The 15365-nt window shown below is 44.2% G+C and overlaps 1 protein-coding gene across 5 annotated transcripts in view; it reads right to left on the reverse strand.

Moving 5' to 3' along the window:
- The window catches only part of LOC128367518 (BCL-6 corepressor-like), a 102380-nt gene that overhangs the window by 31912 nt on the left and 55103 nt on the right, over positions 1 to 15365 (reverse strand). For 3 of the 5 annotated variants that reach the window (XM_053328088.1, XM_053328090.1, XM_053328087.1), the window contains exon 13: positions 8997 to 9094. In XM_053328088.1, the coding sequence (XP_053184063.1) occupies positions 8997 to 9094 (98 nt within the window). Of the gene's footprint in view, positions 1 to 1393; positions 2132 to 8996; positions 9095 to 15365 lie in introns of those variants that run through there. The other 2 variants (XM_053328092.1, XM_053328091.1) reach the window with 2 other exon arrangements.

The following is a 15365-nucleotide window of genomic DNA, read 5'->3' on the forward strand; positions in this document are numbered from 1 at the left end:
GGCCAAATGCTGAATTGGATCAAAGGCGGTTTGAAAAGTGGCTTTTCATTCCTGAAAGTTCACCAGGGTATTAAAGCCATGGTGAAGTGACAAAAAAGTATTTTTAGTATTATGAAAGAGTATGGGGTGACACTTTTTCCCCTACAAGAAAGCCGTGCGTATCTGCAGGGGGAGGGGGTCCCAAGTGGCGCTACGCGGACCCTCCGTGCGCAAAGGATATTCCTCTGCAATGAAAAGAGAACGGAAAGACTGCGTGCAAGAGAGAAATACAACATACTGTAGCGCAAAGTCACATCGGAGAACACCTGCGAGACTTACTTGTGTGTGTGTGCGTGCGTGCGTGCGTGCGTGCGTGGTGGCACGATGCCAGAGCGGTTTCCATCAACTAGACAGGAAGGTGAGCGGTGCAGTCCCGTCCCCCGCCTCCCTCCCTCCCTGACACACACACACACACACACACACACACACACACACACACACACACACACACACACATACATTTCCCCCACACTACCTTTGGGACTGATGAAACGACTGATCAACGTCCACTCTGTCCAAACAAAGCCCCCACACCTCCCCCAAGAACACACACACACACTCAGGTGTCGCAGCAACACACGCACACACACACACACACACCGCGGGGATGTCCTCCAACTGAACTGAACCGTGTATAAACTGAGAAGCACCGATCGCTTCCCTTTGGCAGGGCGAGGCTGGATTCCGTAACCTTGTTTAGCGCAGAAGCTCCGTGTGCGCGCACGCACACGCGCACACACACACTCCCACCCTCGCCCCACAGGCGCACAGACACCCATAGCCTACACTTCATCGCACCACAGAGTGCGAAACGCCTCAATATCACCACGGAGGACGGCGCCACTTTCAAGTCCGCTAATCTCTGGGACGTCCTTTTCACCTCCGTCCGGTTGACAGGACAGTTGTTAAAAAAAAAGAAAGAAAAAAGGAGGCCAAGCTCACGGTCGGATCATTATGTGTGTGTGTTATTCATCAACCACATGCCATTGCCCCGCCGAAACACACAAAGACCACCCTATGCGCTATTCTTAGAAGTGGCCGTTCCTCTCCCAGTCTCTGAGCGCAACATCGGGCTATCGCGTTTGGATCCAAGCCCAAAAGAAGACTACTTTCATTTAAAACACAGCACAGAGAACAGTGGGGTCATTTAAAAACATCGTGGCTGCTGGAGCATATTATTTAAAAAACTGGAAAAAAAACCCACACACACACACACTCACACATATATATAGCGCTGTATATATTTATATATATAAAAAACACTGTGGGTTTTCCATCCTCATGCAGGGAATTTCACATCACCATACGCACATGCGTAAGAAAATACATTCTGGTTTGTCACTGATTGCCTCACCTGGTTAATTGGTGCTAGTTCCAGCCGCCCTCCGCGCACCCCAACTCTCGCCTTTTTCCTGTTTTGCCAAGTTAACTACAAGGGCAGCGATCCGTGCGTACGTAGATTAGCCCGGTTACGGTCCTGTCTGCTGGAGACAGACAATCCCGGCCAAAGAAAAAAAACAACTAAAAGTGTCTAACAGGTTATCCACTTGTCATGAAACAGAACCAGTCTTACATATAAAGCTCTGGGTCTTTGATCTATTGTCTAAAGGCAACTATCATCCATTCTCTTATATTTCAAATGGACTTTTTGCTGTTGCAAATGTCACTTGGGTTTCCATAAAGCAAAAAAAGATCCTGCGCGGAGGAAAAACAAACGTCAGGATAAAGAAAAGAAATCCACTATTTCAAAGAAAATCCGTTAGGGTTCTTTAAGTCGGAGAGCCAATGCGCCGTACGGCCCGGGCCCCCAAAGGATAGTACAGGTGGCGAGGTCGGCGGACTCGCGGAGAAATTAATTCAGCTCGGCCGTACCTCGCAGCAGCGCCATGTTGGGTTTCAGCGGAGCACGCCGTCCTCCGAAAAAGCCCCTTTCCTCCCGCTCTCCGTCACTCCATGTCGTCTCCGACACCGGAATCCGTGTCTCGGAAAGGTTGCTGAAGATTGTTCCGACAAGCTACTCGTCCCACGTTTTCTTCGTGAAGCGTAAAGAACACCCCCGGTCGGAGCCCCGGTTCGCACCGAGGACGCACGGAGCTGTACGGGGAGTGCCGCACAGAATGGATGAATGCTGCCGAGACCGAGCGACTCGCTCCACTCCCACTCGCGCAGACTCTACCCAGAAGGCCAGTCGGGAGACCGCAATTACCATAAGCCTCCAGCGCACGGCACTGGCTGCGCACGCACGCACACACAGACACAAGCACAGGCACACACACACACACACACATAAAGCGAGCGAGAGAAACAGACACACACAAGCTCCGCTGAAACTCGAAAACAGGAATAGGCGAGGTTTTAGCGGCAGGGAAAAGGCAGAAAATAAACTAATAATGATAATAATGATAATGATGATAACCTCATAGAGGAATAAATAAAATGCTATTAAAAAAAAGGATATTAGACAAAAGGAACAGAGGACAAATTAAGCCAATTTTAAATGTTAATTTATGTTCAGAGAGAGACAAAGAAGAGAGGCAACATCATATAATCTATTTTTTCACTATTTGGTCAATATACAGTATAACCTATAAATCCAGTTAAGTGACCCAGAATGTACTCAAATAGGTTCTTTTTAACCTCCAGAATCTGAATTTTCAGTATTGTTCACATTTTGGCTTCCACGATTGAGGCTACATACAGATCATTAAATGTCAGTTTAGTGTTTTTTCCCCCCAAGCCAGATAAGGTAAATCTGTGAAGCACGAGGCTGTACAGAGACTGAGAGAGAGAGAGAGGAGGGGTGGGGTAGGGGTAGGGATAGGGGTGGGGGGGGTCAGCTCAAGGCTGGGGCACATCTGTTAAGGCTCCCATGTCAAGTGAAGGAGGAGGAGGAGGAGGCTATGAATATCAAGCCTGAGGTGTGTGCATCATGTGCCTGCGTGTGTAGGAGAGAGAGAGAGAGAGAGAGAGAGAGAGAGAGAGAGAGAGAGAGAGAGAGAGAGAGAGAGAGAGAGAGAGAGAGAGAGAGAGAGAGAGAGAGAGAGAGAGAGAGAGAGAGAGAGAGAGAGAGAGAGAGAGAGAGAGAGAGAGAGAGAGAGAGGGGCCAGCAGACAGACAGAAGCAGAGTAGGAGTAGGTAAAGATGGGGACTTGGCAATGGAAGGTCTGGCTGCATCTGCCACAGCTGTTGAAAGTAGGAGTTGCAGCAGACGGTCATACATACACAAACAAACACAACGCTTGCAGAGCACACATGTGGAAACGCTAAAGAGAAAAGGCTCATCTTGAAGGGAAAATCATCCAAAAGTTTGGAGACACAAAGGATCTGCGAGATGAAAAGAAAGGGAAGGAGGGTGGGCGTATTCATGCATGAAACAGAATAAAAACTCCACTTTTTCTCTCTGGACAAAACTCCACAGTAACTGCATCACACATCTGACTTTCTTTGAGCCACAATTTAAAGAGCCTTTCACAAAACTTTAATAAATCCAGGGCAGTTTATTGGGCGTGTCAACTCTTTTTAAGTCTAAAATTGCACAATGCAGTGGTTTTTGTAAAGATCTCCGTCCAAATTGAAACACATAATCAATAGAAAAATGGTTAAATCCTTTTTTTTTCCCTTCCCTATTGGTTGACAAACTATAAAAACTGTTCATCACAGCCAACATCTGGTAAGAAGAGGGACAGACAGTCTGGTTAGTAAGCTTATCCCCGCTGTCTCTGTCACCTCTGCATTTTAATACAGCAGAACTCACTGCTCAGTTGTCCTCATTTGCATATTTTTTCTGTGTCTGTTCTCTGACAACTGAACGAGAATAAAACGGTGGTTTGCTTATAGATGCTACTAAACAGATGAACAATATTTCCTGCGAGTGCTGCTGTGCTGAAACATCAATCAAACCAGGCATGCGTCATAGTTTTCCAAAAGCTCTGTTTTTAGATTTAAAGCCTCAAACTGTTGAGACTGTTATTAAAAAGCTCAATTGTGGCACATAGAAATACTGGACAAAGGGAAGGATCACTGTTTCAGGTAAAGGGCCAAAACAGAGCCAGTGTGGACATATGGCATTCAAGTACCTGACTAAAGGGGGCCTCAACAGGAGTGGCCAACATGATGAAACAGTACTAGAACAAGTGCCATTCATTCCATTTTTATTTAGATTTCAGGATGGCGACAGTGCCATGGATGTGTATCTCATTTGTCTTACATGAGTGGCTTTATCCCCAAAAATGTACTTTGATAAATCTAATTTTTTTTTTATAAACATGGAGAGAAAACTTACAACCACATATAGTCATATCCATTTTTTATCATTATGCCACGCAAATGGATTTGCACGCAACTTAGAGGTAACAGTGTGCTATCAAAAGTTGAAATAGTGATGAAACTCAGGAAAAACAGCATCAAGATTTAGAGGATTTTTGATTGCATTCTTGCAGCCAAAGAAATTTTAGTCCTTCTCTTTGCTTTCCCAATAAGAATGGTCCTATTTTCACCAGTGGCTATATGAGCTCCATGCTTCTGACAGTAGCCACATACTGTATGTCTAATTCACTGGATCCAACCTGGCAACCCTGCTGCACTGGGCCTAAATCTTGTGTTTGTATTATGTGTGTAAATACTGTGCTATAAAGAGATCTGATGTGCACAGGGATTTTTTTTTCAAATCTGACTCCTCTGATCTGTCTACAAACAGTCTGAGATGCTGCTTTGTTGGAAGGCACAGTTTAATATAAACCACAAAGATGCAGTAACATGGATTTCATACTGACTCGAGCCCTCAGGAGTTATAGGTCAGGTTTGTTGATAACATCACAAATAGTGCTTCCTTACATGAGAGGACACACAGTTGCTCTTTGCTTTCCATTAATTGAAAAGAAATCAGTCACACTGTGTTCACACTTTGGGTAAAATGATTGATCAACCTTTCTTTCCAGGTAGACATCAAGAGAGATCAAACTGTATGTATCTGCCAGAGAAGTGTGATTTAGAAATGCTGATAAAACCACACTTACACACTGACGTCACACACAACTAATAATCAAGCTGAAAGGTAAGGTTTTTCTTGGAAAGATGCTCAAAATGACAGCATACGGCACAAGGTCTTCCTCATCCTCGCTCCCTCCTGCTCTGACTCAGAGGGAGTATAAAGCGAAAGGCGCTCCATCACTCACCGGAAAACTGGATTAGGATGAATATTGCTCCGAGGAACTGCAGGGCAAACTAAGTTTCTGACGCTCAACACAAAAACGCACAGTTGTAGATCCAGAAAAACACCGGAGAGAGACAGAAAAACAGGTCTGGGGAGGGAGTGCAGGCCTTTTTATGGCTGCACTTTTACGACCGTGTGTGAACTTTGTGGTTTGAAAAACCAGCCTGAGAACAGCATGTGCCTTTGAACCGCTCATGTTTGGATGACGGCGACGAAAAACACGCTTAAATCTGTGATCCTGTCCTTTCTGTCAGGTTGTGTCTTGTCAGGGACTCGTGCATTCGTGTGTCTTGTAAAAATCAAAACAGCGTGAACACACACATATGGGTGCACTCCGGTGTAGAAGGAGCCACACTCTGGGAGGTCACAGTGATCCAGCCATCTGCTGTTGCAATCAGACACTGAAGCGGTGGACTGACAAACACACGCATATGCATGGCAAGTTCACATGTGCACGCACACACGCACGCGCGCACACACCTTCATCACACATTTCAAGAGCACACCTTTGGTCAAATATACACATGCCGTCCTCAAAAAGGAGACACGCATACGAAGCAACACACATGCACGCAGAGCTGACACACATTCAAAAAGGGCTGCCTGCCAACACACAAGCCTGCACAACACTGCATATACACACGCACACACTCAGTCGGCAGGCTCAGATTGCAGGAAGCTCTTTGCACGCAGCTCAGTCCACAGCAGCCGGTACTAATCAGCACAATCCACCTGCAGATCGTTATGGATCGCTTACTGCAAGTCACACACACACACGCACACGAGCACATATACAATCAATAGATCCATACTTGAACGCACACAAAACTCAACACAACCGACATTCACGAATCATGACGCTGATTGTTCAGTCACTTAATGTGCCATTAATAGGCTATATTCACACCTCAGTTCTCCATGTGTATTTATGATGACTTTAGAGTGATCGTGATCTTGTCTTAATTCAGTTATATCAATCTATCACTTTTAATCTCCAAAAGCTCCAAAGGTTCATTTAAGGACTTGAAAAAGCTCTGATACAGGCTACTGAAATATCAACAACACATCGCCACTTTTTCTCTTACAACGCACGCGCATACATGCACGCGCATGCACGCACGCCCCCACCACCGGTGTTGTAGGGCTAACCGGTTCCCCACAGGCGCGCCACGCTGCGTTTAGCGCGGCCTCACCGGGGATAATTACAGCCTGGCGCGGCAGGGCGAGCGTGGCTCCGAGCCAAACACTGCTAGCGAGAGGGAGGGGGGAGAGAGAGAGAGAGAGAGAGAGAGAGAGAGAGAGAGAGAGACCAATTATTGGAGCACTGAGAGACACGGACCTATAGATTAAGCTCTAATCAATAGGCTGCCACATTCATCGATGCAATCAATCAGTGGGCCCGTGACGCTAAAATAACCAATGCGATCAATCACACTCTGATTCCGACCTTATGCATCGTAATCCCTCCCCAAAAAAGCGCGGACGGAATTATTCTTTTTAGAAGGAAAGATTAAAACCTTCAAACGAGCCTTATCTGAGAGGAAGGAGAAGCGGTGGCGGCTCTCAGCGCAGCACAAGAAAGAACCCCACCACCACCACCTCCCTCCCCTCTCCTCTCCTCCCTCCCTGCCTCCTTCTCTCTCGTCTGTCGGCCTCTGTCGAGTTCCGCTCATAACCTCGCCACCCACCCTCCCAGTTCCCCGCCTCTCCCTGCTTTCCGCTGCTGGCTGGGAGCACACACATACACACACACACACACACACATACACACACACACACACACACACACACACACACAGAGGGAGACACACACACACCTCTTTATAGCTCTCTCGCTCTGACACGCACCCACAAGCATGCACACTCGCCCGCGCACGCACACACACACACACACACACACACACACACACACACACACACACACACACACACACACACACACACAGGCAAGCAGCGTCAATAAAAAGCCCAGCGCTGTGAGAGGCCGCCGGCACTCCACTCCCCCCTCCTCCTCCTGCCACTGCGATTAGCGGAGGCTGGCTGGCTGGGGAGAGGCGCCCCTCTGTTATCTGGGGCGGTGGCAGCCTGTGTGTGTATGTGTGTGTATGTGTGTGTGTTGAGAGAGAGAAAGAGAGCGAGCGAGAGAGATTAATTTAACTCTTTCGAGGGCGGATCGCAGCGCTGGAGGCTCCGCTCGCTCCTGCACTCAGCTCAGGCAGCAGCAGCAGCAGAGCCGAACTGCTGTTAGACAGGACGCAGGGCAGCAGGGACATTACACGCACGATCCTGAAGAAATACAGACGTAAAAAGGGTCGTGCACACCGATCGACGTCATATCCTTCATAATATTTCTGGCTATTTGAGCTGTTATTCTAAGATTAGACAAACACACACATGTTGGGTGTTTTAAAACTCATTGTGACTGGCTACATATTCTAAAATCTGACTGTGTGTAAAAGCAAAACACTATGTAAATTCAATTAGAGGGATCCAGGATTGATACCCAGAAGGCTTTAAAATAATCAGTCAGTCAGTCGACTAACATTAATTAAAATAATGTTTTTAAGAAAAAATGACTGGGTGGATTCTACTCTGATATTAAACATAATGTGTGCTTTTAGAGTTTTGGATTAACGGTTGGACAAAACCATTTGACTTTTGAACATATCACAAATTTGACATGTTTCACTATTATCTGACATTAAATTGACAAAACAATTAATCAAGAAAATAATCGTCAGACTAATTGATAATCAGAGGAAATGTTAGGTGCAGCCATAATTTAGACCTTGATAAAGGTTAAAATACAGAAAATATTATATGAAGTTAAATTAGTCATTAAAATGTGGGACAGTGGGAATGTGCAGTAAACACATTTAGTGACTTTGTGTGGTGGCTGGTTTTTCTAAAACACGTGATTGTATGGTGAAAAGACCAAAATCACCCTGGGCCAATATCAAGTGAAAAGGAGCCTGAGTGAGTCTGTCAATAGTCAAAATAAAAAAATAAAAAAGGTGAATGAATGATGGGTTTTTTTTTTATTCAACAACTGCATATCGCCTTTTCTTTGGCAATAGTCTTACAACCAATTAGACAACTTCACCTGAATTTTTTTTTTTTTTTTTTTTTTTTTTTGGCCCAATCTCCAATTTCTCAATGCTGCTTCTTCACCACTGAGGAGCTTTGTTCAGCTCTGCTCAGACATTCAAGGTCAGCCACGAGAGAAGAGTACAGATTTCCTAGAAGCACTGTCTTTTTGCAATCTGTTCCTTTTCATTTGAGGCCACTGCAGAGTGGAATAAGCTCCCTGATCGTTTGAAAAACATGATGAATTTCACACCTTTTCCTGTGGTGTTAAAAACCAAGCTCAACTAAATCATGTAAGCATTGATTTGACATTAGGATCATCTACATGAGACACGATGATGTATGTTAATTTCCTATGATTATGTTTATAAAGTAGTTCAGTTATGTATATGTTTGCAAACTGCTAAGTGGGGTTGAAACATGTGTTTGGGAGTCATTCTAGATTGCAGTTATTGTATATTTAACTGAATGGCTGGATGAACCTGTCTGGGGGGCCCTGGGGCAAAACTTTGACACTGGGCCTCTTTAGGATTTGACCAGATTTTGACACATCCAAAGAATCTCTTCTGTTTGTTTACTTTTTGTGTGCAGTCACTGACAAAGTATTAATAAAATCAATAAACGCTAACTAAAGTTTTTCACCAATAAAAAACATTACCTTGGGGAGTCCACTTGGAAGACTGATACAGTACCATGTATTCCCGGTGTCACTTGGCATGTTGTGGCATGTCCTCCCACTTCCTCTGCTCCCGTTTCCTGTCAGTTTTACTATCATTTGTCAAAGCAAAGGCAAAAAAAACAAGAAAGAGCAAAGTAATAACAGGATGAGTCTGGTGATATTCTTCAACATATAGTGTAGCTTATTGTTCAAAAACTATAAAACACATACAGTAACCACACTGTTGTACCAAGAAACACGGCCATTCATTATGATGAACAGGGCGCTGAAGTTTCAATTGTTCATCATTACCCTGCTGCCTTAATATTCACTATAGGGCATCAAATGTGTATTAATCCGCAGCAGTAAATAGTCCACGACAAATGCACTTTCAGTCCTAGTTGGAGAAGCAGTGTCATGCCCAGCCTCTTTAGAGTATTTATTAGACTTTTATTTGTTTTTAAAAAGTTTTAAAGATTGATGTCTTTCCATGGGTTTAGTAAACTGGTATGCTCCGAAACAGACTATCGTATGTTTTGGTCTTCTCATGGGGTTTGTTGACAATAATAAAAGTGTAAAATAACACCACACTCATCATTTAACCATACTCATACAGATCATAAAAATGTAAATATGTACAGTCTAACAAACAAAAAAACACACCCAGGTTTTGCGTCTGCTTACATTACACTTTGATGTGGTTATGAGTTTTTTTTACTGACTTTTACTCCGGCCGACTTTGACTTCGGCCAGCCACAAAAAAGGGATATTCCACAGATTCTTATGATCATATTTCTCACGAATATACAGCGCTGGTTCAATACCAACAGCCTACAGCAAAGGCAATTAAAACATTTCATGTAAAGAGCTACACAACAACTTCCAGTCAATTATTTACACTTTTAAAACATCATTCAATGCAGGCTGTAATCTCCCTATTAACCTTCTCCAGCCGTATATTTACTGTAAGCGGTGGGTGAGCAGATTTCTTTTTTTTTTTTTTTTTACACACCCGCCTGTAAATACTGCTGGGCTCTAATAAACAGCAGATGAGGCTCCCTGTGGACGCTGCGCAGAAGACCGACAAACACCCATCAGGCCTGCCTCGCTTTCGCTCCGAGGTGACGGAGCTCCACCTTGTTTTTGAGTGTCTGAGCTGCTGTTGCTGCTGCCTTCCTCCCCCCCTCTCTCTCCCTCTCCCTCTCCCTCTCTCTCTCTCTCTCTGTGCGTCATGGCCAGGTCATGGCCGGACTCCAACAAAGGCTCCGGTTTCTCGAGCCCCACGTGCGCGCGCAATCACAGACACACAGAGAGAGGGACACACACACACACACACACGCACACACACAGTAGGCACCAGAAGCACACAAACACAGATCTGACAAATGATAGGCTGGTGAGGCGAGGCAAGCTAATGGTAGGCAGTGTGCGCCTGCCGACATGCCCCTGGGCCGCGGGTGTTAAATTGTATCCAATTACAGAGCACGCGACAATATGAGGGGAGAATAATAATTCTTCTTGCGTGACAGGGAGATTTGCTTATTTCCCGGGCTCTTTATATGGAGGTGGTGCTGGGCTCAAAACGCTCAAGCGTCTGTGATAGAGAGCTTCTTGTGTGTGTGTGTGTGTGTGTGTGTGTTTGCGTGTAAAAAAAAAAAAAAGGTTTTCTGGAGGACATGGCTTGCATATTTCATTAATTAAAATCCAGCTAACCAGATTTGGAGACAAGGCAGAGGCCAGCAGAGTCCAACCAATAATTAATATCCATTATTTAAGCAGCTCAGGTCTAAGACGACTTCGCTTACATTTAGAGACACACATGCACACAAACACAAATGGACAAACTTGACAAAAGGCAGGGCAGTGACATGAGGGGATGAGGGATTGCAACAACGTGAAAATGAAATAAACACACCCAGTCTCAGCTTTGTTAAGAAATGTCTCTCCTGCTCATTTATTTGATTGAGTGCAGAGTCAAGTAAAACCATGAACAGTGCCAAAAGAGGGGTAAGGGCATGGTGTTAGTGTGTGTGTGTGTCTCTGTGAACTGCGAACTAAAGTTGCACTCTGGTGTCACTGATGCCGGGCAGAAAAGTTCAACAACTCAAGGGTAAAAAGGGTCAAGTGTCGGTTCATTAGTTCAACTTGTCAGAGAGGCAGCTGACAGCCGGCAGTGTGCGCCGACAGTGATGAAATCACCTAGATATGGGAAAAACCAAATGGGCTGAGGTTGAATATAAAGTGACTCTATTATCCTGCCAATCACACCTCAGTTACGTCCCCTCACCACTCCTGACAAGGGCCATGAGATGATGAACCATCAAAGGCTGTTGCTATGCAGCGCGTGCCTTGTGTGTGTGTCATCTTTTCCGACCCGTTTTGACAGGCACCAACTTAGAAATAAATGTGTGTGAGTGTGTGTAAGGAGGGGAGTGTGTTGACCAGTTACATGTTTCTTAAGTTGTTCACAAGGCTTTAAAGTATAACCATTAGAGCAGCAGGTTTGGACCAAGAGGAGCATTTTCTTCATATTCCAGTCCAAGGCACGTACAAAAATAGAGAGCACACTTAAATATATATAAAGTCAATTCATCTGTTATAAATACAATATAACAAAAAGCTGTAATACATCATAAAAAATACAAAACCATCTTTCAAAGGAATACTTCTGCAAAAGTCGGAACAACAGTACTGCCAAAGGGGAAAATAGAATACTGTCCGAGGAAGGAGAAACTCCTTGAAAGCAACATTGTTCCTTTGGGACTTATTTGCCGCAGGAGGTCATCTTCACTTAAAAAAAAAAAAAAAAAAAAAAAAAAAAATCCCTTCTGTATTTGCACTGTACGCCACCTCCCCGTTATCTGCAAGAAATGTATCTAGTATCAGGATCAATCTCAGCATTCAGATAGGTGAATGTAGATGCTTTCACATCCGGCACACAGGGCACCCTTTTAAAGGTCTGATTTTCACCTCACCTCCACATGCTAAACTAACGGCTTGTTATGATTGCCTTCCAGTGGCCCTTTATGGGTTTTTTTTTTTCCTTTCATTTTTGTGGTATGCCAAAAAACGCTGCAGAATACAGGAGTCACGACAGCGGTGCAGAGAGAGAAATTGTTTTAAAACCTTTGGGATGCAGCAGATGCCTTTAACATTAGGAGAATCTTTATAGCCGCTTCTCTCTTGCTCCTCTCTCCTGGTAGTATTGCAGGGAGCTGCAGCTCTGTTCTGTATGTGTGTGTGTGCGTCTTTAGGATATTAAATAGTAAAGGATGGGGATTAATAATGGAACCTGACAGCTCATCTCCGGCTTCTATCTGCCTGACTGTCCCCCCAATCTTCCCTTCCATTCCCTCCCTACCTCTTTTTCCTCTCTCTCAGTTTCTAATCCGCTGCGTTTCTCTCTGGCTGTGACCCTCCTTCGTGCTCCTTCCCTCAAGCTCTTTTGTCTCCCCCTCTCTCTCTCTCTCTGTTTTTTTCTCTCTCTTCAGCTCTCTCTCAGGGCCCTCGGTCTTTCAGGGTCATGTCAGGCGAGTAGAAGAGCACGTTGGTGTCATCGTCGTCGTCATCGCTAAGGTCGACCAGGTCAGCTTGTGTGTAGCGCACCGCCCCGGGGTGGTACTCTCCGATCCGTGTCCTGTCGCACAGCCGCGACTGCAGAGCCAGCTAGTGCGCACACACACACACACACACACACACACACACACACACACACACAGAGAGAGACAGACAGACACGCATAGTTTGGAATTAACACATGACGTTTGTACTGGAGTATGTTCACAGTAAGCCAAGTGAATCTGACAATGCAACCTTTTTTCTCCGTTTTGGCCCCAGCAACCTTCAACTTTATGCAAATGTCGTTTGATGCAACAACCTGGAGAGAGAGAGGCGATCACGCTTGTTTTGAGTCCCTTAGAAAATGGAAGCACAGCTGTTTCCATTTTCTACTCCACTCAACAATGTAAAAGTACTGTACTTCAATCTTGATGGAGGAAAAAGCTGCTTGTTGTGGTCAACAGCTTCCCCCAGTCAATATGATGCAACTTTAACGAGCCATCAGGACTCGAATGTGAAAAACGATGTGTGGTAACATATTGCTTGGGAAATTAACTATTTGGTCATGCGCTAGTAGAGTGGCAACAGGAGAAATTAAACGTACAATCAGAGCGAGTATGTCAATTACGTGCTAAATGCTAAACACGTTAAGACTTCAAACACGTATTTCATCGTCTCACCGGTACCTTAAACAAGGGCTATGCTGCCCAGACCTACATTAGCTGCGTGAAAAAACAGGAGCCTTTTTTTTTATTAATTTGAATGTAGGGGAGAGCATTGAGGCAGTGGGGATGACTGGGCAAAACAAGAAAAAAGTTGAACAGGGCAAGTACACATTCCTGATGGATTACTTTGTAACGTGAACTGTATTCGACTGCTTGCTACCATGATAACGTTGCAGAGTTGTCCTGTTTGTGAGTATTACCAAACAATTTGTAGCGTTTTTGGGGCCTGATAAGCCTATAAATGAACAAATCTGTAACTTCAACTTCACTTCCTGAATTGTATTTCATTGTCTCACTGGTGCTTTAAATAACACAGCCCGCTCACTCTGTTTTAACGCTAGGTTGTTTTCGGTCTGAATGCAGTTTTAGTTTGGAGCTTTTGGAAACTACGTAGCAGTAAAGATAAAACAACTTTCTGTCATCTCTAAATCTCTGATTGCTCTGTCAAAATGTAATCTAATCTAAAACCTACTAATACATAACCAATTACACAATATGGATGTTGTTATTAGGCTCCATTAATGCCAGGTTTGTCAGACAACCTTGAAATCATAAAACAGTGATTGCCATCTTAGTGCCACAGTGCTGTCCACTCAGTTAACAGCTAGCATTTATTACTCTAAATCCAATCACTATAATATGCTCATTTTGTTTTCTGACAACAGAAACAACTACATTGTGAATTTGTTTTTGTTTGTTTTTTGTCTTTTTTTCTAAAACACAATATAGGTGATCACAGAGAGCAGGATTGGACCACATTATTAAAGTTTGAACAGATTATGTCTTCCCATCTTTAAATGTGTAATGGTTTCATGAACTCAACTGAAATAAGACAAAGAGCAAGCGATTTAGACATTTACTATTGTTTACACTTTTCAGTGTGGACAAAAATGACCTAGAAAAACACCTGTTTGGACGCACACTGTGTGCTCATAATTAGCTGGCTTAGTGTGGACGTAGAGTAAGATTGGAATGATACTAAGACATATGGGGATCGGGAGCAGCATTTTCCTGCATGCACATTTGCTTGCGCGCACACACACAAACACACACAGAAGAAGGAGTGAGAAGTGAGCTCATTGCAGAGCCACAGGCGGTTCAGCTGTATGGCTAGAATGCAGATCAATATCAGGGAAGGAGAGCGAGAAAGAGGTGGAGAGCAAGCGAGAGGGAGAGTACACAGGTGGGAGGGAGATGCAACACAAAAGAGAGAGGCAGAAATAATGTAAGAGAGATAAATGCCAGAGATGCTGTAGCAGAGTACAGGGAACAGAGGAGGCAGGCAAAACAGACATGCACAAAGAGATAGAGATACTGTAGAGATAGCAAGAGCGGGAGGAGGAGAACAGTCAAAGACTGCCATGGAGGAGAGCTGAAAAACAACGGAAGACTGGATAAAGCAAGAGATAGACAGCACGCACTAGCACTTTTCCATACGCACATGAAACCAGGTTACTGGGAGAAACTGGGTTACACAGAAAATTGGACATCAAATTCACATGTACTGTAGTAACCTGGTTAAGTAAAACCTTTAAGTACATGTATCAGTTCGGTAATGGAGGAGGCTAATTAATGTACATTTTAGTTTTAGCTGGATTAATTCAGACTGCTTACGCCTCATAGTGGCTTCAGCTAAACTTATCTTATGAGACCGAAACACTAGTGGTACCTGTGTTGTGGTTGTGGTAGCAGTTGTTAAGATTGTTTAACTTAACATTTTCACAATGTTCAAAAATATGAAAGATTGTTATTTTTGTGAAACAACCTAAAACAACCAGTACAGCTGCACTGACCTCATGAATGTAGCTAACCACCATCTCTGATCACAGGAATCGGTTATTAATGGACAACCCATTAAACCTATTAAGTCACTTAAATCAGAGATGTGGTCAGTGATTCAGAGGTCTGGAACAAGCATACAGGTGCAGCTCCTTTGGGACATAAAGTATGGCGTGTAGCTCTTCAGTTTGCTAACATCAGTTCCTGAGTGATTGTGTACAACGTATTCAAAAAATATTTGTCTTTCAAAGCCAGTTACAAAACCCAAAATGAAATGAGATGCTTGCCTTCATAGAAGATACCCAAC

The sequence above is a fragment of the Scomber japonicus genome, chromosome 11, assembly GCF_027409825.1.
Source record: "Scomber japonicus isolate fScoJap1 chromosome 11, fScoJap1.pri, whole genome shotgun sequence".
Taxonomy (NCBI): Eukaryota; Metazoa; Chordata; class Actinopteri; order Scombriformes; family Scombridae; genus Scomber; species Scomber japonicus.